Source organism: Oncorhynchus clarkii, chromosome 31 (genome assembly GCF_045791955.1).
Source record: "Oncorhynchus clarkii lewisi isolate Uvic-CL-2024 chromosome 31, UVic_Ocla_1.0, whole genome shotgun sequence".
NCBI classification, from domain to species: domain Eukaryota; kingdom Metazoa; phylum Chordata; class Actinopteri; order Salmoniformes; family Salmonidae; genus Oncorhynchus; species Oncorhynchus clarkii.
Window position 1 is genome coordinate 12,887,980 of NC_092177.1, and position 25,540 is coordinate 12,913,519.

The window sequence follows — 25,540 nt, forward strand, 5'->3', positions numbered from 1 at the left end:
CTGTGCTGGGCCATTTTGGACTGTGCTGGGCTGAACTGTGTTGGGCTATGCTGTGCTGGGCTGTGCTGGGCTGTGCTGGACTAGGCTGGGCTGAACTGTGTTGTACTGTGCTGGGCTGTGTTGTGTTGGACTGTGCTGAGGATCAGGTGTGAGGGTAGCAATAGCTAACATCAAATTAGGACACAGAAAAATATTTCCTCCTTTTCCTCTCCATCACACACACCTCCTGGACTAGAAAATAGGTCAGGTGAGAAAAGAGAAGGACAGAAGGAGAAAGGAGCACTTTGTGACATCGGATGATGTAAAAGGGGCTTTAAAAATACATTTGATTGATTGAGAGGAGGATGTACTTGCTTGCTCATTTTGCAGCACTATATTCTTATCAGTTGTAATAGCCCATTCAGCATTTCCACAAACAAGGAAACAAACTACACTGAACACCTTCCTAATATTGAGTTGCACACCCTTTTGCCCTCAGAACAGCCTTCAATTCTAAAGCCATGACCTGTACAAAGTGTCGAAAGCGTTCTGGCCCATGTTAACTCCAATGCTTCCCACAGTTGTGTCAAGTTGGCTGGATGCCCTTTGGGTGGTGGACCATTCTCGATACACACAGGAACCTATTGAGCTTGAAAAACCCAGCAGTGTTGCAGTTCTTGATACAAACGCGTGCGCCTGGCACCTACCACCATACGCTGTTCAAAAACACTTACTTTTTTGTCTTGCCCATTCACACTCTGAATGGCACACGTACACAATCGATGTCTCAATTGTCTCAAGGCTTAACTTCTTGGTGACTGGGGGGCAGTATTGAGTAGCTTGGATGAACAAGGTGCCCAGAATAAACTGCCTGCTACTCAACGATAAAAGATAGAATATGCATATAATTAGTAGATTTGGATAGAAAACACTCTGAAGTTTCAAAAACTATTTGAATGATGTCTGTGTGTGTAACAGAATTCATATGGCAGGTGAAAACCTGAGAAAAATCCAACCAGGAAGTGGGAAATCTGAGGTTTGTAGGTTTTCAACTCATAGCCTATCGAAGATACAGTGGGATATTGGTCATGTTGCACTTCCTAAGGCTTCCACTAGATGTCACAGTCTTTAAAACCTTGCTTGATGCTTCTACTGTGAAGTGGGGCCGAATGAGAGGGGATTGAGCCAGGTGTCTGGCAGATTGCCAAGAGCTAGTGACACGCGGTCATGTGAAAGTTAGCTTGCATTGCTTTTCTACAGACAAAGGAATTCTCCGGTTGGAACATTATTGAAGATTTATGTTAAAAATATCCTAAAGATTGATTCTATACTTCGTTTGACATGTTTCTACGACCTGTAATATAACTTTTTGGACTTTTCGTCTGACCTTTCGGCTGGATTGCACGCGCGTTTGGATTTACTTACCAAACATCCTAACAAAAGGAGCTATTTGGACATAAATGATGAACTTTATCAAACAAATCAAACATTTATTGTGGAACTAGGATTCCTGGGTGTGCATTCTGATGAAGATCATCAAAGGTAAGTGAATATTTATTATGTTATTTCTGACTTCTGTTGACTGCACAATATGGCGGATATCTTTTTGGCTTGTTTGGTCTCTGAGCGCCGTACTCAGATTATTGTATGGTATGTTTTTCCGTAAAGTTTTTTTGAAATCTGACACAGCGGTTGCATTAAAAATCCTTCCTTAACATGTTTCCTCCCCTTCATATATACTGATTGATGTGGATTTAACATTTGACATCAATAAGGGATCATAGCTTTCACCTGGATTCACCTAATCAGTATATGTCATGGAAAGAGCAGGTGTTCCTAATGTTTTGTGGACTGAGTGTATGAGGCTGGAACAGACTCAATTATAAACTGGGTGGTTTATTAAGCCCTGAATACTGATTGGCTGAATGCCGTGGTTTATCAGACCACATGACATGGGTATGGCAAAATATTTATTTTTACTACTCGAATTAGGTTGGTAACCAGTTTATAAGAGCAATAAGGCACTTCGGAAGTTCATGATATATGGCCAATAAACCGCCGCTTTGCGTCATGCATAAGAATGGCCCTACGCTGTGGTAAATTGGCAAAACCCCACACCATTTTGGGCCTTAACGCTTAATTATAGAGTACCAGTCAAAAGTTTGGAAACAACTACTCATTCAAGGGATTTTCTTTATTTTGACTATTTTCTACACTGTAAAATAATAGTGAAGACATCAAAAGTATGAAATAACACACATGGAATCATGTAGTAACCAAAAAAGTGTTAAACAAATATATTTTATATTTGAGATTCTTCAAAGTAGCCACCTGTCACGACTTCCGCCGAACTCGGTTCCTCTCCTTGTTCGTGCGGCGCTCGGCGGTCGGCGTCACCAGTCTTCTAGCCATCATCAATCCACTTTTCATATTCCATTTGTTTTGTCTTGTCTTCTCACACACCTGGTCTCAATAACCCCCATTACATGTTGTGTATTTAACCCTCTGTTCCCCCCATGTCTTTGTGTGGAATTGTAAGTGCATGTGCACGTTTTCTCTGGTGCGCGACGGGTTTTGTACCAATTTGTTTATTGTTCTGGTTTCCGGTGGTTTTATGAATAAAACTGCTCCGTTGATTACCCAGTTTTGCTCTCCTGCGCCTGACTTCCCTGCTGCCAGTTACGCACTCCCTCACACCACCCTTTGCCTTGAACCCAGCTTTGCACACTCTTGGTATTCTCTCAACCAGCATCATGAGGTAGTCACCTGGGATGCATTTCAATTAGGAGGAGGTGTGATGATGTCGGGGTGCTTTGCTGGTAGACTGTAAGTGATTTATTTAGAATTCAAGGCACACTTAACCAGCATGGCTACCACAGCATTCTGCAGCAATACACCATCCCATCTGGTCTGCGCTTAGTGGGACTATAATTCGTTTTTAAACAGGACAATGACCCAACACACCTCCAGGTGCTGCATCAGATGACCTGCCCTCCACAATCACCCAACCTCAAGATGGTTTGGGTTGAGTTGGACCGCAGAGTAAAGGAAAAGCAGCCAACAAGTGCCCAGCATATGTGGGAACTCCTTCAGGACTATTGGGAAATAATTCCAGAAGCTGGCTGAGAGAATACCAAGAGTGTGCAAAGCTGTCAACAAGGCAAAGGGTGGCTATTTTAAAGAATCTGAAATATAAAATATATGTTGATTTGTTTAACACCTTTTTGGTTACTACATGATTCTATATGTGTTATTTCATAGTGTTGATGTCTTCACTATTATTCTACAATGTAGAAATATGAAATAATAAAACAATCATCCTTGAATGAGTAGGTGTGTCCAAACTTTTGACTGGTTCTGTAACATGGCAACTTCCCCTTCTTCAACTTCTTTAAGAAACAGTCTTATAACCACTTCTCCAATGCTGTACACCAGCCTCTCTCCTCTCTCCCCTCTCCTCTCTCTTCTCTGCTCTCTTTCCTCTCTCTCCTCTCTCTCCACTCTTCTCTCTCTCCTCTGCTCTCTTTCCTCTCTCTCCACTCTTCTCTCTCTCCTCTGCTCTCTTTCCTCTCTCTCCTCTGCTCTCTTTCCTCTCTCCTCTCTCTCCTCTCTCTCCCCTCTCCTCTCTCTCCTCTGCTCTCTTTCCTCTCTCTCCTCTCTCTCCCCTCTCCTCTCTCTCCTCTGCTCTCTTTCCTATCTCTCCTCTCTCTCCCCTCTCATCGGCTCTCTTTCCTCTCTCTCCACTCTTCTCTCTCTCCTCTCTCCTCTCTCTGTTCTGACTTAGAATATGTGGACAACTACAAAAACAACTACAAATACCTAGGTGTCTGGCTAGACTGTAAACTCTCCTTCCAGACTCATATTAAACATCTCAAATCCAAAATTAAATCTAGAATCGGCTTCCCATTTCGCATCAGAGCCTCCTTTACTCACGCTGCCAAACATACCCTCGTAAAACTGAATATCCTACCGATCCTCGACATCGGTGATGTCATTTACAAAATAGCCTCCAACACTCTACTCAGCAAACTGGATGCAGTCTATCACAGTGCCATCCGTTTTGTCACCAAAGCCCCATATACCACCCACCACTGCAACCTGTGTGCTCTCGTCGGCTGGCCCTCGCTACATATTCCTCACCAGACCCACTGGCTCCATATCATCTATAAGTCTTTGCTATGTAAAGCTCCATCTTATCTCAGCTCACTGGTCACCATAATAACACCCACCCGTAGCACGCACTCCAGCAGGTATATCTCCCTGGTCACCCCCAAAGCCAACACCTCCTTTGGCCACCTTTCCTTCCAGTTCTCTGCTGCCAATGACTGGAACGAATTGCAGAAATCGCTGCAGTTGGAGACTTAAATCTCCCTCACTAACTTTAAGCATCAGCTATCTGAGCAGCTTACCGATCACTGCAGCTGTACACAGCCCATCTGTAAATAGCCCATCCAACTACCTACCTCAGCCCCATATTGTTTATATTTACTTTTTTGCTCTTTTTCACACCAGTATTTATACTTGCACATCATCATCTGCACATCTATCACTCCTGTTTTAATTTGCTAAATTGTAATTACTTTGCTACATTGGCCAATTTATTGCCTTACCTCCCTTATCTTACCTCATTTGCACACACTGTATATAGACTTTTTATATTGTATTATTGACTGTATGGACCAAGAATTGACTGTTTGTTTATTCTATGTTTAACTCTGTGTTGTTGTTTGTGTCACACTGCTTTGCTTTATCTTGGTCAGGTCGCAGTTGTAAATGAGAACTTGTTCTCAACAAGCCTGTCTGGTTAAATAAAGGTGATTTTTTTTAAGGACAGTACAGGCTGGAGGTTCAGCTTGTTTCACTGACACTGATACAGATTCAGTACAGGCTGGAGGTTCAGCTTGTTTCACTGAGACTGATATAGGTACAGTACAGGCTGGAGGTTCAGCTTGTTTCACTGAGACTGATACAGGTACAGTACAGGCTGGAGGTTCAGCTTGTTTCACTGAGACTGATACAGGTACAGTACAGGCTGGAGGTTCAGTTTGTTTCACTGAGACTGATACAGGTACAGTACAGGCTGGAGGTTCAGTTTGTTTCACTGAGACTGATACAGGTACAGTACAGGCTGGAGGTTCGGCTTGTTTCACTGAGACTGATACAGGTACAGTACAGGCTGGAGGTTCAGTTTGTTTCACTGAGACTGATACAGGTACAGTACAGGCTGGAGGTTCAGCTTGTTTCACTGAGACAACTCAACATAACAACTAAGACTTGACAGAAGCAACCCTGAGCTGCTCAATGCTCATCACACACCCTGGCACACCTTCCTCCTCTGTACAAATCACTGGCAGCACAGGGGTGGAGCCTGCTTACCTGTCAATGATGACGGGGTCAGAGGGCGTCTCGTTTCTGTTGCCACAGCTCTTCTTATCACAACACCGACTGAGAGAGGGATAGAAAGAGAGAGAGAGAGAGATGGGAAAGAGAGAGATGGGAGAGAGAGATGGGAGAGAGAGAGAGAGAGAGAGAGAGGGGAGAGAGATTACGGAGAGGAGAGAGAGAGATACAGAGAGGTGGGAGAAAGAGAGAGAGAGAGAAATAATGAGAGGGAAGAGAGAGATAGGGAAGAGAGAGTTTGGGAGAGGGGAGAGAGAAATATAGATAGGAAGAGGGGAGGGAGAGAAATGGGGAGAGAGAGAGATGGGGAGAGAGAGCGATAGGGAGAGAGATAGCGAGAGGGGAGAGAGAGAGACAGAGATAGGGAGAGGAGAGGGGATGTGTGTTCAATCAAAAAGGTGCCTAACAGATCAGTCAATCAATCAAATCAACATAGTATTAGTAAGTAAGGTGAGGTGACTGAGGTTATCAGGAAATGCTGGGACAGAGACAGCTTCAGGTTCAGAACTCTCTGAAGCCTCCGGGGCTCTATTCTCAGTTAGCACCATGTCTCTATTCTGACATCATTAGAAAACCAGACATTCTATCTTCTCTATTTCCCACAAGGACTCTTTCTCCCCCTCCCTCCTTTTCTCTCTCCCTTCCTACCTTTCTACCACTCTCTTTCTCAATTCAATTCATTTTAAGGGCTTTATTTCGAATGGGAAACATTGCCAAAGCAAGTGAAGTAGATAATTAACAAAAGTGAAATAAACAATAAAAATAAACAGTTAACATTACACTCACAAAAGTTCCAGAAGAATAAAGACATCAAATGTCACATTATGTACAAATAGTACAAGCTAAAAAATAAATAAACATAAATATGGGTTGTATTTACAATGGTGTTTGTTCTTCACTGGTTGCCCTTTTCTTGTGGCAACAGGTCACAAATATTGCTGCTATGATGGCACACTGTGGTATTTCACCTAATAGATATGGGAGTTTATCAAAATTGGGTTTGTTTTCAAATTCTTTGTGGATCTGTGTAATCTGAGGGAAATATGTGTCTCTAATATGGTCATACACTGGGCAGGAGGTTAGGAAGTGCAGCTCAGTTTCCACCTAATTTTGTGGGCAGTGAGCACATAGCCTGTCTTCTCTTGAGAGCCATGTCTGCCTACGGCGGCCTTTCTCAATAGCAAGGCTATGCTCACTGAGTCTGTACATAGTCAAAGCCTTCCTTAAGTTTCGGTCAGTCACAGTGGTCAGGTATTCTGCCACTGTATGTCTGTTTTTTAAAATTCTTCTCAGTGGTGTCAAGTATTTAGTAAAAATGGTCTCCAACCGATTGTAGTTTTTGTTCGTATATGCGTTGTTTGTAACGTCTTGCCGCTACCATTCCTTATGACCGAAAATAACTTCTGGACATCAGGACTGCGATTACTCACCATGGACTTGCAGAATCCTTTTTCTTCTTAACGAGTCTGACAAGCCTGACTCGAACGATATACTGCTTTCTTGGGAACAGGCCCAGATCCCATTGATTTGCGTGAAGAGGAAGAGGAGAAAAAGGAGCCAGAGGGCGGGCTGCCTTCTGGGAATCCGTAGGGGATCGAATAAACCCCACTTCCTTCCATTCTGCTAGCAAACGTGCAATCTTCAGAGAATAATATCGATGACTTACGCGCAAGATTAAACTACAAACGGGGACATTCATAACTGTAATATCTTATGCTTCATGGAGTCGTGGCTGAACGACGACACTATCAACATACAGCTGGATGGTTATACACTGTACAGGCAGGACAGAACAGCAGCGTCTGGTAAGACAAGGGGCGGCGGACTATGTATTGTTGTAAATAACAGCTGGTGCACAATATCTAAGGAGGTCTCGAGCTATTGGTCACCTGTGGTAGAGTATCTCATGATAAGCTGTAGATCACACTATCTACCTGTATTTTTCGTAGCTGTCTACATACCACCACAGTCAGAGGCTGGCACTATGAATGCATTGAATGAGTTGTATTCTGCCATTTGCAAAAAAGAAAACGCTCACCAAGGGGTGGCGCTCCTAGTAGCCAGGGACTTTAATGCAGGGAAAATTAAATTTACCAAATTTCTATCAGCATGTTAAATGTGCAACCAAAATTCTGGACCACCTTTACTCCACACACAGAGACGGCTACAAAGCTCTCCCTCGCCCTCCATTTGGCAAATCTGACCATACTTCTATCTTCCTGATTCCTGCTTACAAGCTAAAATTAAAGCAGGAAGCACTAGTGACTAGATGAATAAAAAAGTGGTCAGATGAAGCAGATTCTAAGCTACAGGACTGTTTTGTAGCACAGACTGGAATATGTTCTGGGATTCCTCCAAAGGCATTGAGGAGTACACCACATCTGTCATTGGCTTCATCAATAAGTGCATCGATGACGTCGTCCCCACAGTGACCATACGTACATTCCCAAACCAGAAGCCATGGATTACAGGCAACATCCGCACTGAGCTAAAGGATGGAGCTGCCGCTTTCAAGGAGTGGGACTCTAACCCGGAAGCTTATAATAAATCCCGCTATGCCCTCCAACAAACCATGAAACAGGCAAAGCATCAATACTGGACTAAGATCGACTAAGATCGAATCGTACTCTGACGCTCGTCGGATGTGGCAGGGCTTGCAAACCATTACAGACTGAAAAAGGGAAGCATAGACGAGGGTTAATGTTTGAAAAACTTAGTCGGCAGCATGGAGTAAAGATTCCTGCTGCGGCAGGGTGTTCGGTGGAAGAATGTAGCTTAGCAGTTGCCGCTATCATTGGGTATGAGAGCATAAAATCAGCCTAAAGGACGAATAGCATTGTGGTGATATTCTTAGAAAAAAAAGGTGAATATGATAGTTGAAAATGGTGTTGTATTGCACACTCGTTCTCGGGACAATAACGTACCAAATACACAGATGTGAGTATTTCCTCTTATGAACCCGGCAAAGAAAGTTATACTTTCTAAAGTGCCACCAATTTGTTAGAGATGAAGTGTTGGAGCGAGAGTTATCTCCATTTGTTAGAGATGAAGTGTTGCAGCGAGAGTTATCTCGTCATGGTCAACTTGTATCTACAATAAAAAAGGTTATTTTTGGATGCAAATCTCCTTTCCTGAAACATGTCGTATATCATAAGTGCACATGATTTAAAAAAAGGATACTGACGAACTGAATTTAGCATTCAGTTTAAGATTGACAGATTTAATTGTGCTCTATGCTTTTACTGAATCAATTACAAACTTTGGCTGTGGGAAGAGTGGGACATTTGGTATGTTATTGTCCCGAGAACGAGCGTGCAGACCCCGGAAGCAGCTCTAGTGTTGGTGCAGCTAATGCACCACCGCAAAGGGATGAACATGCTAAGGGTTCAGGGGAAGGGAGAAGGTGGGCAGTTCAGGGGAAGGGAAAAGTTTGGCAGTTCAGGGGAAGGGAGAAGGTGGGCAGTTCAGGGGAAGGGAGAAGGTGGGCAGATGTGGTTGGAAAAGTAGGAAAGGAGAGTGGTGTGGCTACAGGGGCTTTTACGGTGGATCAGAGCAAAGAGGGAGGGGAAACAGCTGGAAAGAATTGGAAGTCAACTGGAGATTGAAATTAAGGTTCTCATTCTAAGAGGAAGGTAGAGATTGATAAATCAGTTGAGGATGAACAGGAAGTAGAGATTGATTAATCAGTTGAGGATAAACAGGAAGTAGAGATTGATAAATCAGTTGAGGATAAACAGGAAGTAGAGATTGATAAATCAGTTGAGGATGAACAGGAAGTAGAGATTGATAAATCAGTTGAGGATAAACAGGTTGAAGTGATGGTGCTATTTCCCTCGGGAGGATAGCGAGAGTGAGTCATCTGACGCATCACAACAAAACAGCGAGAGAAATGGGGTGGAAGGGAGGTGTGGGATTGAGAAGGTACGTCAATTTCTGAAATTGACAAAAGAGAAGAAATATATGCAGGATTATGTAACAGATGTTTTTCCTGAAAGTGATTTGTTTATTGAATATGCAAAGGTTCTGATGTCAAAAATAACGCGGGGAGGTTTGACAAGCCCTGAAATCGCTAGACTGAAGAAAGTTGACGCGAGAGTAACAGGTGATTTAAATTCAAAAGGAAATTAAAGAGTTCAGTCGTAGCCTTAAATCTGTAAAGTGATGTGTTTTCTGTCTCTTACTCTGTATTTGTATTTTGATTGTAATATTGAACATGAAGATGTGGCAACAGGAGTGGGGGGGGGGGGGGGGGTAGTTCTCAAAAGGGTTTTTGACTTTGACATATAAGGTTGAAGAGGTAGTTGAGCATTAGAGCGAGGTATGAAAACATCACTATGTGTTTATTAGATGTATTTTCCCCAGGATGGTAGTTGAGAGTGTATGTTTTTTAGAGACATTATCAAATACCATTGAGAAATGTAACACTAAGGCTTATTTATTTCTTGCTGGGGATTTTAACTGCACAGTCAGTGATTTAGAAACCACAAAGAACCTCATATAGCCTCAAGGACTTTTTAAAAATGCCTTATTGTAACACATGAACTGTGTGATATTTGACGGAGCCAACATTGAGGCCCATGTGAGAGAGAACACCATCTCTCTGGCCAGGTAAAATAGGTTTTATTGTTTTGAGCATCAATCTCAGGTCTGTAAATCAAGTGTGATAACCCCAGTGGGATTTTCTGATCATTGTTTAATAACAGAGGTGGTGTTCATTAATGTTGTAAAACCCAAAAGCGCATACTGGCATTTTAATATAATGTTATTGAGTGATGCTCACTTCAGGAAATGCTTTATTTTTTTCTGGGAGAGGTGGAGAGGTTTCTGGGAGAGGTGGAGAGGTTTCTGGGAGAGGTGGAGAGGTTTCTGGGAGAGGTGGAGAGGAGAGGTGGAGGGGTTTCTGGGAGAGGTGGAGAGGTTTCTGGGAGAGGTGGAGAGGAGAGGTGGAGGGGTTTCTGGGAGAGATGGAGAGGTTTCTGGGAGAGGTGGAGAGGAGAGGTGGATAGGTTTCTGGGATAGGTGGAGAGGAGAGGTGGAGGGGTTTCTGAGAGAGGTGGAGAGGTTTCTGGGAGAGGTGGAGAGGAGAGGTGGAGGGGTTTCTGGGAGAGGTGGAGAGGTGGAGGGGAGAGGTGGAGGGGTTTCTGGGAGAGGTGGAGGGGTTTCTGGGAGAGGTGAAGGGGTGTCTGGGAGAGGTGAAGGGGTTTCTGGGAGAGGTGGAGAGGAGAGGTGGAGAGGTTTCTGGGAGAAGTGGAGAGGTTTCTGGGAGAGGTGGAGAGGTTTCTGGGAGAGGTGAAGGGGTTTCTGGGAGAGGTGGAGAGGTTTCTGGGAGAGGTGGAGAGGTTTCTGGGAGAGGTGGAGAGGTTTCTGGGAGAGGTGGAGAGGTTTATGGGAGAGGTGGAGAGGTTTTTGGGAGAGGTGGAGAGGTTTCAGAGAGAGGTGGAGGGGTTTCTGGGAGAGGTGGAGAGGAGAGGTTTCTGGGAGAGGTGGAGAGGTTTCTGGGAGAGGTGGAGAGGAGAGGTTTCTGGGAGAGGTGGAGAGGTTTCTGGGAGAGGTGGAGAGGGTTCTGGGAGAGGTGGAGAGGTTTCTGGGAGAGGTGGAGAGGGTTCTGGGAGAGGTGGAGAGGTTTCTGGGAGAGGTTGAGGTCTCAAAAGGCCAGTCTTTTATCTCTTCAACGGTGGTGGGATTTAGGGAAATTCCAGATTCAACAATTCTGTACATGATGAATGTCACCAGAGACATCACCAGATCATTAAATGCCCTAGAGTCTGAAATAGGGGAACTCCTGACGTTGGTTGAGACCATAGGAGTCCGAGGCCATATTCAGGCCCTCAAGAGACCTGCTGGCTATCAGAGCACAGGGGGCATTGGTGAGAAGTACGTTTTAGGGAATCTCTGAAATGGATGCCTCATCCAAATTTTTCTTTGGTTTAGAGAAAAAGAATGGACCAAGAATTATTCATTACCTCATATCAGCTGTTGAACAAGAGCTTACTAGCCGTAGTGAAATTAGAAAGAGGGCAGTACAGTTCTATGCTGAGCTCTACAAGTGTGAGTACAAAGAGAATAAAACAGTGACACAATAGTTCCTTGATGGGCTCCCACAGGTGGCTGCAGAAGCTCAGGTTGAGCTAGAACAACCATTGTCTTTGCAGGAGCTCAGGTTGAACTAGAGCAACCATTGTCTTTGCAGGAGCTCAGGTTGAACTAGAGCAACCATTGTCTTTGCAGGAGCTATACACTGCATCAAAAGGCATGGAAATGGAAGGGCACCAGGCATTGATGGGCTTCCCATTTACTTTTTAAAGTATTTTTGGGACATGTTGGGAGAGGATTGGCTAGCAGTAGTTAACAATAGTTTGACCGGAGGGTTACTACCGATAAGCTGCAGAAGGGCAGTCCACCTCAACCTACTGCCAAAAAAAGGGTGATCCTAGGGAGGTGAAGAACTGGAGGCCGGTGGTCTTCCTGTGCACTGATTATAAGATCCTGTCCAAGGCTTTATCCAACAGGCTGAGGGAGGTGATGGGGCAAATCATACACACGGACCAGTCCTACTGGTTTCCCAGTAGGCAGATAGGGAATAACATTTCCCTGATTGTGTATTTTTTGGGTTGGATGCTGGTTTAATTTCAATTGATCAAGAAAAGGCATTTGTTCAAGTTGAACATCAATACTCATGGCACACTTTTGAAGAATTTGGTTTGGTTTTAGTTTTCTTTGCAGGAATGTTATATGCCATCACTATAGAGCCACTACTAAATGGCATTAGAATTCGCATTGAAGGGGTTACATTTCTGAGGATATTCCTCCTATTCGTCTCTCAGCCTACGCTGATGATATAGCAATGTTTGTGAAAAATCAAGCAGAGGTGGATAGTTTGAGTCTCATGGTTTAGCGGTTTAGGGGAATATCCTCTGCAAAGGAAAATTGGGAAAAACTTGTGCTTTACAGATTGGAAATTGGTCTGGAAGGATCATGGCTTTGCCAGGGGGGTTGTAATGGCGTAAGGGAGGAAGAATCTGGTGAAGGGCAAAATCATCACCCTAAAACAGTTAATGGCCATGGCTGAGCCCACCTCAATGGATGGAGGACGGGTGGCTGAACGTTTGGGGTTGAGGTCGGAAAGGATTGTCGGACAACTGCTGGGAAGCTGCTGGAAGGCTCTGTCAGTAGAAGAGTGGTTTATGCTTAATAATCACAAGAAGAAGGTACAAAATGAAAATGCCCAATTTTCAAGACTACGGATTACACCAAATAACCCAAAGTCAGAAAGAAAGGCATTATTAGTGGATTTGAGAGGGTTGGAAGTGGTGGGTTTGGATGAGGTGAGGGGGAAAGGCTTACATATGGGGTGTGTCAAGGTTTTGAATAAAGATAAATTGAAGAATAGAAAATACACTCCTTGGAGGGTAAAACTGGGCCTTGGTGACAAGGTAAAGCCAGCATGGAGAGCATTGTACAAGCCACCGTTACTAAAGGGCACTGGTGACATGTAATGGAGGGTGTTGATGACAAGGTAAAGCCAGCATGGAGAGCATTGTACAAGCAACCGTTACTAAAGGGCACTGGCGACATGTAATGGAGGGTGTTGATGACAAGGTAAAGCCAGCATGGAGAGCATTGTACAAGCCACTGTTACTAAAGGGTACTGGTGATATGTAATGGAGGGTGTTACATGGCATCATTGCAGTTAATGCTTTTGTATCTGTCATTAAATCAGATGTTGGAGATGGATGTCTTTTTTGCAACATAAAGAGAAACCATTTTTCACTATTTTATGGCATGTGAGAGGATAAAGCCTCTTTGAAATACTTGAGTCTTTATTTACAGCTGTAGAGGAGATTTTCAATAACACTGTTTAATTTTGGGGTTTCAATATAGTAAGCAAAATAAAATAAAATGTCAACTGTTACATTTTCTTTTGGGACAAGCTAAGATGTCGTCACACCCTGATCTGTTTCACCTGTCCTCGTGATTGTCTCCACCCCCTCCAGGTGTCCCTTATATTCCCCAGTGTATTTATCCCTGTGTTTCCTGTCTCTCTGTGCCAGTTAGTCTTGTATGTTTCCAAGTCAACCAGCGGTTTTCCCGTTCTCCTTCTTTTTGCATTCTCCTTATTCTAGTCCTCCTGGTTTTGACCCTTGTCTGTTTCTGGACTTTGTACCCACCTGCCTGACCATTCTGCCTGCCTTGACCACGAGCCTGTCTGCCACTCTGTACCTCCTGGACTCTGATCTGGTTTTGACCTTTTTGCCTGTCCACGACCCTTCTCTTGCCTACCCCTTCGGATTAATAAACATTGTAAGACTCCAACCATTTGCATCTGGCTCTCACCTTGTGCCTTGATAGATGTAATTTTTTTCTGAGCAGGAAACATAAAATAGATACTGGATATGGACAGGATGTAAGATGTGTTTTTAAGGGAAAAAAAAAAAAAAAAAAGTTAATTTTGAGTCCTTCTCGGCTGTAAAAGATTGTTGTTGAGGAGAAGTGGGTTTATGAAGGAGCGGTTTGTTTTGTGAAAGAGAGAACTATTTTTGTTGATATATATAACTCAAAAATATATATATGCTTTTTTATTTAAATTATCAAATTTTTATTTAGGAATGACACATTTGTTGTTAAATTTCTGAAAAGGCACAGTGTGCCATTATTTGTGTTAATAATTAAGTATGAAATAAAGGTTTCATAAAAACTCAACTCTCTCTCTATACACTAGATGACCAAAAGTATGTGGTCACCTGCTTGTCGAACAACTCATTCCAAAATCACGGGTATTAATATGGAGTTGAAGTTGGTCCCCCCTTTGCTGCTATAAACGCCTCCACTCATCTGGGAAGGCTTTCCACTAGATGTTGGAACATTGCTGCTATAACAGCCTCCACTCATCTGGGAAGGCTTTCCACTAGATGTTGGAACATTCCTGCTATAAACGCCTCCACTCATCTGGGAAGGCTTTCCACTAGATGTTGGAACATTGCTGCTATAACAGCCTCCACTCATCTGGGAAGGCTTTCCACTAGAGGTTGGAACATTGCTGCTATAACAGCCTCCACTCTTCTGGGAAGGCTTTCCACTAGATGTTGGAACATTGCTGCTATAAACGCCTCCACTCATCTGGGAAGGCTTTCCACTAGATGTTGGAACATTCCTGCTATAAACGCCTCCACTCATCTGGGAAGGCTTTCCACTAGATGTTGGAACATTGCTGCTATAAACGCCTCCACTCATCTGGGAAGGCTTTCCACTAGATGTTGGAACATTGCTGCTATAAACGCCTCCACTCATCTGGGAAGGCTTTCCACTAGATGTTGGAACATTGCTGCTATAACAGCCTCCACTCATCTGGGAAGGCTTTCCACTAGATGTTGGAACATTGCTGCTATAACAGCCTCCACTCATCTGGGAAGGCTTTCCACTAGATGTTGGAACATTGCTGCTATAACAGCCTCCACTCATCTGGGAAGGCTTTCCACTAGATGTTGGAACATTGCTGCTATAACAGCCTCCACTCATCTGGGAAGGCTTTCCACTAGATGTTGGAACATTGCTGCTATAACAGCCTCCACTCATCTGGGAAGGCTTTCCACTAGATGTTGGAACATTGCTGCGGGGACTTGCTTCCATTCAGCCACAAGAGTATTAGTGAAGTCAAGCACTGATGTTGGGGAATGAGGCCTGGCTCACAGTCGTCATTCCAACTCATCGATGGGGTTGAGGTTAGGGCTCTGTGTAGGCCAATCAAGTTATTCTACACCGATCTCAACAAACCATTTCTGTATGGATCACATTTTGTGCACAGGGGCATTGTTATGCTGAAACAGGAAAGGGCCTTTCCCAAACTGTTGCCACAAAGTAATTGTATGCTGTAGCGTTAAGATTTCCCTTCACTGGAACTAAGGAACATAGCCCGAAACATGAAAAAAAGTCCCAGACCATTATTCCTCCTCCACTAAACATTACAGTCGGCACTATGCATTCGGGCAGGTAGTGTTCTCCTGGCATCTGCCAAACCCAGATTTGTCCATCGGGCTGCCAGATGGTGAAGCGTGATTCATCACTCCACTGCTTCAGAGTCCATTGACGGTGAGCTTTACACCACTCCAGCCGACGCTTGGCAGTCCTGTTCTGTGAGCTTGTGTGGTGGTTGAGCCGTTGTTGCACCTAGACGTTTCTACTTCACTATAACAGCACTAGCAGGGCAGAAATCTGATGCACTGACTTGTTGGAAAGGTGACATCCTATGACGGTGCCAAGTTGAAAGTCACTGAGCTCTTCAGTAAAGCCATTCTATTGCCAATGTTTGTCTATGGAGATTGCATGTCGGTGTGCTTGAAATAGCCGAATCCACTAATTTGAAGAGGTGTCAATATACTTTTGTATACATAGTATATCTCATTCTCTCTCGCTCCTCTCCTCCTCCCATCCTCTGACTCTCCCTAACCCCAATCTCTCTCTCTCTCTCAGAACTGGGTCATGCTGTGGTCCCAATGTACCTGGGGAGAGTTGCATTTTGGGTAGAGGGGGAGGGGGAGGGGGAAGCAGACTGACGAGCCGTTTCTGAATAAACCGATCATCTGACTGTACCCAGGGGAGACAAACACACACTGAGAATATATGTTTGCATAATCCCTCTCTCTCTTTCTCTCTCTCTCTCTCTCTCTCTCTCTCTCCCTTTCTTTCTCTCTCTCTTTTTTCCCTCTTTCTTTTGTCTCCCTCTTTCTCTCAACACGTTATCCGTCTTACCTGCACATAATCTCGTGAGTCAGTAGAACCCGACACATCTCAGGGTTCTTATCCTGTCCCTCATAGATGATCGCCTGGAGAGGGAGAGAGGGAGAGAGAGAGAGAGGGAGAGAGGGAGAGAGAGATGTTTGTTAGTAAAACAGTTTGCCTCATGGTGATTCTTCTTTACATCCTCACACAAAATGATTTTCATCTGGTAGCATGAGATATATAACATGTGTGAGCAGTTGGTCTGCCAGACTGTAGTATAGTGCACCATCTGGCCCTTCCAGCACCTCTTCCAACATTCACAGTCCAATTTCACCTCTCGCCAACCACACTTACAAACACACACACACACACGCTATCACAATTCATGAAAGAGATGGTACCTGTTTGGTCATGGAATCGATGAGGCGCACGTAAAAGTCCTGTTCTGTCCTGATACCTATAGGCAGAGTGAGATATACCATAAAGAGAGAGAGATATACAGTAAAGAGAGATATATACAGTAAAGAGAGAATGATAGATACAGTAAAGGGAGAGATATACAGTAAAGAGAGAATGATATACAGTAAAGAGAGAGAGAGAGATATACAGTAAAGAGAGAGAGAGATACAGTAAAGAAAGATATACAGTAAAGATAAATATATACAGTAAAGAGAGAGATATACAGTAAAGAGAGAATGATATACATTAAAGAGAGAGAGAGAAATACAGTAAAGAGAGAGTGAGAAACAGAAAAGATAAAGATATACAGTAAAGAGAGAATGATATACAGTAAAGAGAGAGATACAATAAAGAGAGAGATATACAGTAGAGAGATATACCGTAAAGAGAGAGATATACAGTAAAGAGAGAATGATAGATACAGTAAAGAGAGAGAGATACAGTAAAGATAAATATATACAGTAGAGAGAGAGATATACAGTAAAGAGAGAGATATGCAGTTAAGATAAAGATATACAGTAAAGAGAGAGATATACAGTAAGAGAGAATGATATACAGTAAAGAGAGAGATACAATAAAGAGAGAGATATACAGTAGAGAGATATACCGTAAAGAGAGAGATATACAGTAAAGAGAGAATGATAGATACAGTAAAGAGAGAGAGATACAGTAAAGATAAATATATACAGTAGAGAGAGAGATATACAGTAAAGAGAGAGATATGCAGTTAAGATAAAGATATACAGTAAAGAGAGAGAGATACAGTAAAGAGAGAATGATATACAGTAAAGAGATAGAGAGATACAGTAAAGATAAAGATATACAGTAAAGAGAGAGAGACAGATACGGTAAAGAGAGAATGATATACAGTAAAGAGAGAGATATACAGTAAAGAGAATGATATACAGTAGAGAGAGATATACTGTAAAGAGAGAGGTATACAGTAAAGAGAGAGATATACAGTAAAGAGATATGTACAGTAAAGAGAGAGATGTACAGTAAAGAGAGTGATGTTAGAGATACAAATGGAGAGACAAAGATAGTTGGCCTATACACTGAGTATACCAAACATTAGGAAAATCCTTCTTTAACCTGTCTCCTCCCGTTCATCTACACTGATTGAAGTGGATTTAACAATTGGCATCAATGAGGGATAATAGCTTTCCTCTGGATTGGCCATGTCAGTCTATGTCATGGAAAGATCAGGTGTGCTGAATATGTTGTACTCACTGTATGTACTTTACTTGAATTGGATGCTGTTAGTGTTTGCGATGTGCTCAGAAACATAGACCTAATGGTCATTTCAGTTTCAGATTCAATTCAAATACAATATTCTGGATTGGTTCATGTTAAAACAGACAGAAGGCCATTGTTCACCGAGCCACATACATAAGGTCCAACTATACATGACATAGGCTATTGAATAAACTATTTGTAAAAAGTAGATATTCAAAAATTATAGTATTAATAGGCTAATACTAATACTTACATTAAATTAATGATTTGTATAATAATAACAATCTGTGTTATTTTCATATATCAATAAAACATTTACTGTCATTTTTTTATCCCATATATTTTATTCAAATTGTTTGTGTGTGTGTGTGTGTGTGTGTGTGTGTGTGTGTGTGTGTGTGTGTGTGTGTGTGTGTGTGTGTGTGTGTGTGTGTGTGTGTGTGTGTGTGTGTATGTATGTGTGTGTGTGTGTGTGTGTGTGTTGACCGTACCATTGCTGTATAGGAGCTGTAACCGGTACTGTATCCCATTGTTGGTTTTTTCCCCTGGCGTTTCCTGCCAACACACACTCAGTCAAGTCAAGAAGAGCAAATCCACAACACACACTCAGTCAAGTCACGAAGAGCAAATCCACAACACACACTCAGTCAAGTCAAGAAGAGCAAATCCACAACACACACTCAGTCAAGTCACGAAGAGCAAATCCACAACACACACTCAGTCAAGTCACGAAGAGCAAATCCACAACACACACTCAGACAAGTCACGAAGAGCAAATCCACAACACACACTCAGACAAGTCACGAAGAGCAAATCCACAACACACACAGATTTACAAAAGGCCAAAACATTATCTTTAAATGTACTAAAATATATATTTCAATATCAATATCAGAAACGATATAATAACTTTAAAAAAACGATATGTCAATGATTTCCAAAAACGTCCCAAGATAAACAGAACTGATGGGAATGACTTCACTACCTTAGTGCCATATAAAAGTGAAATGACTATTGGTAGGCTACAGAATTCTGGCTTATAATACTATACTAATACATTATATTTGTTTTGAACCAAATACATTCGATTTTAATACTGCAACAAAAGCCTACTAGAAGAAAATTGCATGTCTAAAGAGTTGACTGGAGACACTTGCAAACTTGCATAAATAATTCAAAACGGTTAGTGCTGTAATATTGTCAATAGCTATAAATTATGCTACAATTTCGCATTAAAACAATGGAATATGAGCACATGATCGACGCGCCCAGGGATTTGAATAATTAATACAACACAAAGTATCGAACAGCTTGGACTGCGGATTCCTTCCACGTGGTCTAAACTAATATAAGAAACACTCTAATCCATATCTATATAAATTATTGTAAGACAACATTTGTATTGTTAATTGTAGTAGTAAATTAAGCAATATATTAATAAGGCTCGTGTATGTAAATAAACTGCTGCAGATGTCAAATCAATGTATAATGTTTTAGGAAATCTCACTTTTTCCTTTTCAACAAATCCAACGAAGCTGGTTCTCTCTATCTCCACCGGTTGGCCTTGTCTGTCGTACAGAGCCAGCACAAAGTGGAAGAAGTTGGACTTGCGGAGGTTGGAGGGCGGTTGCTTCTCGAAATGTGCCCGGGCCAGAGCCACGCCGCTGCGGATACAAGTAGCACCAAGCCCCGTTAGCACAACTTTCACATGGATGCCACTGAATTCGCTCACAAATTACAAATTATTTCAAAAATTTGAAGTAAAAGAGTAAAACACTAAAGTTCTGGTCCCCGAAATCGTCAATATATCTTGATTTTTATTTTACATTTGAACCAATTTTTTAAAATAAATTCAGACTGAAATGTCATGTTTGAAGTCATTTGCAAATTTCTGACAACAGTTCTGGGTCAAAACATATATTTACAAACTGTCAAAGTATAGCCTTAGCCAATATGAATAGTTTGGATTTGGTCGCTAACGTTACATGAATAGCCTATGCTAGATGGGGGGCCGTTTTGTCGACTGTAATAATCAACCTGTCTCAAAAATAGTGGTTGTATTATTGTTTTACTGCGTTATAATTATTGACGTTTCATTATAAATAACTCAGTGCTAATAACTAGGCCCGTGTCTGACATGTTTTTAGTCCTTTGTATATAGTGTTAATTTTGATTGATTTAATAGGCTACTAGCTAATAGGCTACAGAAAACAGAAATAAAAACAGTATGTAGGCTATGCTATAGCCTAGCTTCAATCACAGACATAAAGCCTGCATGCAAAAGCTATAATACAATATCCCAAGTCAATATTAGGCTATACGCCCAGAAAAGAAAACCAGCAGTCCATTGGGAGCGCAATCCTGTCCCTAAACACATGTGGTCCTTCTGGCTAGCCACGTCGGGCTTACCTCTGGGCGGCTGTGCTGACGTCCAGCAGCCCGGCGCCCTGCATCCAGCTCCGAACAGCGTTCATCCCGGCCACCATGGGCTCTTCTTTCATAATACTTCCGCTCCTCTGGATGTTCTCCTGGATCCCAAACATCAAAACTCACGGTTCCTCCTCCCGTCACTCACTATTTCCCTCTCGCCCCCTCTCTCTATCGTTTCCTTTTCCTTCCTTCCCGGTGACTTTTGATCACACAGACGGCGATAGAGATGGTTAGGCGTAATGTTTATCACTTATTTTTTAGTTTTCTCTCAGTAACGAGAGAGCGAGAGAAATATGAACGATATGAAGGTCTGCTCGTGGACTGGGAAAAGGAGCTGTCAACATCCAGGGATCAGTGACCTGTGCGTCAACAACTCTTGTGAAGAAGATAAGTGTTCCTGGACCATCAGGTGAAAGTGACGAGGGGGAGCCAAGAGGATGAGAAGCGCTGGGTGTCTTCTGGTTCAAGGAGCGCTGCCAGAAGTCATTAAACGTCACTTAAAGAAATAGACAATATTTTAGAGAAGACAAACAGGCATCAACCATTCAAACAAGTGTTATTTCTTCCTCTAGCCTACTGTTGTTGTTTTTCTTTCAGAAATCTTTCTAGTTCTCAGATAAAAGGAGCGCGTGAGGAGTAGGAATTAAGGAAGTCCCACAGAAGAGGCAAAACCTCCACCAGGCGATTGATCCGTTCGTTGCTCCTGTCCTTTCGGGAGTGAATTGTGGTATATCGTTATTTTATTGTCAAAGGAATCACTTCTGAAAGTCTCCGGCAAACCGAATACCGAATACCAGTGAACTCAGCTCGAAGGGAAGCGGGCGTGTCTGGTGAAGTGGAGGGTAACGCCCCCAAACACAGTGCGTGCAGGGTCGTTGATCATCATCTATCGATGGTCCTCAACTCAGCCATGTTGCATCCCCAGCCTAATACGCACACACAGTCCCGCCCCAACCACTTAACCAGAGGGTGCGTGATCAATGGGCATGCCTTGTGATTTGACATCTCTCTCTCGCTCTCAGACACACACACACGCACGCTTTTTTAATGCAATACTGCCATCTATTGTCTCATTCCCAACCAGAGAAGATCACTACCTCTACTTTGTCTATAGACAGATAATCTACTCCTCTCACCATAGCCGGCGAAGTAGGGGTGCTGCAGCACCCACTGATAAATGGAAATATTTTGGCCAAAACCCCCCAAATGTTTCCCTTAAATGTTGTACTTCTGTCTGAATATATAACTCCCGAGTGGCGCAGCAGTTTAAGGCACTGAATCTCAGTCCCTGGTTCGAATCCTGGCTGTATCACATCTGGCTATTCTTGGGAGTCCCATAGGGCGGTGCACAATTGGCCCAACATAGTCGGGGTTTGGCTGGGGTAGGCTGTCATTGTAAGTAATAATTTGTTCTTAACTGGCTTGCCTAGATAAAATACAGAAGATCAGTAGCTTCTAGATGACATTTTATCACAAGCACTTCCAGTTGGGAAGACCAAAATGTGGGCATCACGCACGCCACAAATAGAACAGCTTGTTGTGTTGCAGACATGGGAACAATCCAACCCCAGGTCTTTTACTTCAAATGGGTACCCAAGCAATGTCTGCCAGTCCTGACTAATGGGTACCCAAGCAATGTCTGCCAGTCCTGTCAAATGGGTACCCAAGCAATGTCTGCCAGTCCTGACTAATGGGTACCCAAGCAATGTCTGCCAGTCCTGACAAATGGGTACCCAAGCAATGTCTGCCAGTCCTGACTAATGGGTACCCAAGCAATGTCTGCCAGTCCTGACTTGAACAAGCAATGTCTGCCAATCCTGACTTGAACAAGCAATGTCTGCCAGTCCTGACTTGAACAAGCAATGTCTGCCAATCCTGACTTGAACAAGCAATGTCTGCCAGTCCTGACTTGAATAGGAACTGCCATCTATGGATTATATTTGTATTAATGGTCGTGGCAGTCAGTTTGCCTTCTACAAATTGCTGCATTTTCATCATTGGGTTAGTCAGTGTCACTGGAAAGTTGATTGTGTAGCCTGCTATAGCCTACACTATATATACAGGGCATTCGGAAAGTATTTACACCCCTTTCATTTTCCAAATTTTGTTACGTTACAGCCTTATTCTAAAATATATAAAATGTATTTTTTCCGCCTCATCAATCAACACTCAATACCCCATAATGACAAAGCAAAAACAGATTATTTTTTTTGCAAATTTATTAAAAAGAAAAAAAGAAAATATCACATTTACATAAGTATTCAGACCCTTTACTCAGTACTTTGTTAAAGTGCCTTTGGCAGCGATTACAGCCTCGAGTTTTCTTGGGTATTACACTAAAAGCTTGGCACACCTGTATTTGGGCAGCTTCTCCCATTCTTCTCTGCAGATCCTCTCAAGCTCTGTCAGGTTGGATGGAGAGCGTTGCTGCACAGATATTTCCAGGTCTCTCCAGAGATGTTTGATCGGGTTCAAGTCTGGGCTCTGGCTGGGCCACTCAAGGACATTCAGAGACTGGTCCCGAAGCCACTTCCGCGTTGTCTTGGCTGTGTGCTTAGCGTCGTTGTCCTGTTGGAAGGTAAACCTTCACCCCAGTCTGAGGTCCTGAGCGCTCTGGAGAAAGATTTCATCAAGGATCTCTTTGTACTTTGCTCTGTTCATCTTTCCCTCGATCCTGAGTAGTCACCCAGTCCCTGCCGCTGCAAAGTATACCCACAGCTTGATGCTGCCACCACCATGCTTCACCACCATGCTTCACCACCATGCTTCACCGTGCCAGTTCTTCTCCAGAGGTGACACTTGGTATTCAGGCAAAAGAGTTCAATCTTGGTTTCATTCATCTTCCCCGATTGCTCATCTCTAGAAAGAATATTGGTGGTTCCAAACTTCTTCCATTTAAGAATGATGGAGGCTGCAGACATTTTTTGGAACCCTTCCCCAATCCTGTGTCTCAACACAATCCTGTCTCAGATCTCTACAGATTGGTTGTTTCTATGACATGCACTGTCAACTGTGGGACCTTACATAGGCAGGTGTGTGTCTTTACAAATGATATATATATACATTTTAACCTTTATTTAACTAGTCAAGTCAGTTAAGAACAAATTCTTATTTATAATGACAGCCTACCCTGGACAGACACGGACGATGTGCACCGCCCTATGGGACTCCCAATCATGTGCAGCCTGGATTCGAACAAGGGACTGTAGTCATGCCTCTTGCACTGAGATGCAGTGCCTTAGAACTCTGCGCCACTCAGGGGCTTCAAATAATGTCCAATCAATTGCATTCACCACAGGTTGACTCCAATCAAGTTGTAGAAACAACTCAAGGATGATCAATGGAAACAGGATGCACTTGAGCTCGCTTTAGAGTCTCATAGCAAAGGGTCTGAATACTTCTGTAAATTAGGTATTTCTGTTTTTTATTTTTTTATGCATTTGCAAACATTTCTAAAAACCTGTTATTCGTTTTTTCATTATGGGATATTGTGTGTAGATTGATGAGGAAGAACATGTATTTAATCAATTTTAGTTGTAAAGTATCAACATGTGGAAAAGTAAAGGGGTCTGAATACTTTCCAAATGCACACCAAACATACACTATTGGCAAGAGTTTTCGTTAGGAAAACATATATACCAAATACCAGGGTTTCCGTTAGGAAAACATATATACCAAATACCTGGGTTTCCGTTAGGAAAACATATATACCAAATACCAGGGTTTCCGTTAGGAAAACATATATACCAAATACCTGGGTTTCCGTTAGGAAAACATATATACCAAATACCAGGGTTTCCGTTAGGAAAACATATATACCAAATACCAGGGTTTCCGTTAGGAAAACATATATACCAAATACCATGGTTTCCGTTAGGAAAACATATATACCAAATACCTGGGTTTCCGTTAGGAAAACATATATACCAAATACCAGGGTTTCCGTTAGGAAAACATATATACCAAATACCAGGGTTTCCGTTAGGAACATTTGGACTGGACAAGGGACTGGGATAATATTTTAATATCATCAGACATTTGAGAAATGTACCTGTCATCCATTTTCATTTGGTGCGAAACCCATTAGGGCGTCCAACCACGCGACCAGAGCGTCAATAAATTAGGGATATTGGCGAAATGAGTCCCATTTATGCCTTGTGTTTCGATGTGTAGGATATGCTAAACTGTATAGCCTATTGTTCTATTGTTTTTTTTCCTTTATTTAAACAACAAATGTTCACCTCGCGGCTCAGCAGTCTGAGATATAAGCAGTAAATGCAACAGGGCATTGCATGCATAACCCTGTAGGCTTAGGCGTCCACTGTATGATTTAAATATGAATCAAATTAATATAAACGAAGAGACGCTTAGTTTAAGCCTAGGCCCAGAGTGAGCGCGAGATAGAGATATGCCTGCGGCATGCTATGACACCAACATAAATTTCTTTATGGCAGATGACTACTGCGTCTGGTATACAAATATAGGGGACAGGAGGCTAATTCGTTATTTTTTCGATCAGAATATTTTTAATAAAGATAAGCATTATATTGTTAGATTATAGGAGTAACTCTGTTAGGCCTAAAACATTCTTCCTCACCTCAAATTCAACTGTAAGAGTCAGTGGGAGCACTGGAGTGCACTGCCTTCTTATCACAGGCCAGCGGTATAATAGGGTAATAGCCACACCACACCAAACTTTCACAACATTTTCGAAACTTTATTAGGGTAATATCAAAGTAAGTCAATCCATTGTTTATATGGAAAATACAAGCATTGTATAATATTGTGGCAAACACAACAATACAGTTGTATGAAACAATGAAAATTAAATAAAACATTTGCAAACTGGTTTAAACCTTCACAGAAGTTTGAAAAGGCTGTATTGCAGCAATTACCAAGAACAACTAGTGCCTACCATACCAAACAAATGATAGCAATAGACCCATTACATTTATTTGACAAAAGGCCTACTTATAACCTATCTTAAACTAAATATGGAGCACACAATTAAAGGCCGATCAAACTTAATTTAACCAACAAAAGTGTCTCAACAGAATGAAACGAAACACATTTAGCATATTTAAAGAACTGGTTTAGATTAATAAATAGGCCTACAATACTAATAATGATATACAATAATTATAGAACAGATTATTATTAATACGATTTTTTTTTTACAAATACAATAAACGGCATCCTATCTAAATTGTAAGTTGCACAGAGTCCTGCATTTTGCCATTTTTTGCCATTAAAAAAATATTCTGCTAACGTCTTCTATCATATAAATGACGGAGAATTGCAGGAAATGCATTTATAAAAG

At 42.3% G+C, this 25,540-nt stretch overlaps 1 protein-coding gene across 1 annotated transcript in view; it reads right to left on the reverse strand.

Annotated features, from left to right (window-relative positions):
- Positions 1 to 20,378, reverse strand: part of LOC139390755 (transcription factor COE1-A-like) — a 127,287-nt gene extending 106,909 nt beyond the window's left edge. Inside the window, exons 1-6 of the mRNA XM_071138105.1 lie at positions 20,200 to 20,378; positions 19,298 to 19,454; positions 18,282 to 18,345; positions 16,497 to 16,552; positions 16,126 to 16,199; positions 5,356 to 5,424 (exon numbers count right to left, since the gene is read on the reverse strand). Of these exons, the coding sequence (XP_070994206.1) occupies positions 5,356 to 5,424; positions 16,126 to 16,199; positions 16,497 to 16,552; positions 18,282 to 18,345; positions 19,298 to 19,454; positions 20,200 to 20,333 (554 nt within the window). The 5' untranslated portion in view covers positions 20,334 to 20,378. The remainder of the gene's footprint in view (positions 1 to 5,355; positions 5,425 to 16,125; positions 16,200 to 16,496; positions 16,553 to 18,281; positions 18,346 to 19,297; positions 19,455 to 20,199) is intronic.
- Between the last annotated feature and the right edge of the window lie 5,162 nt (positions 20,379 to 25,540).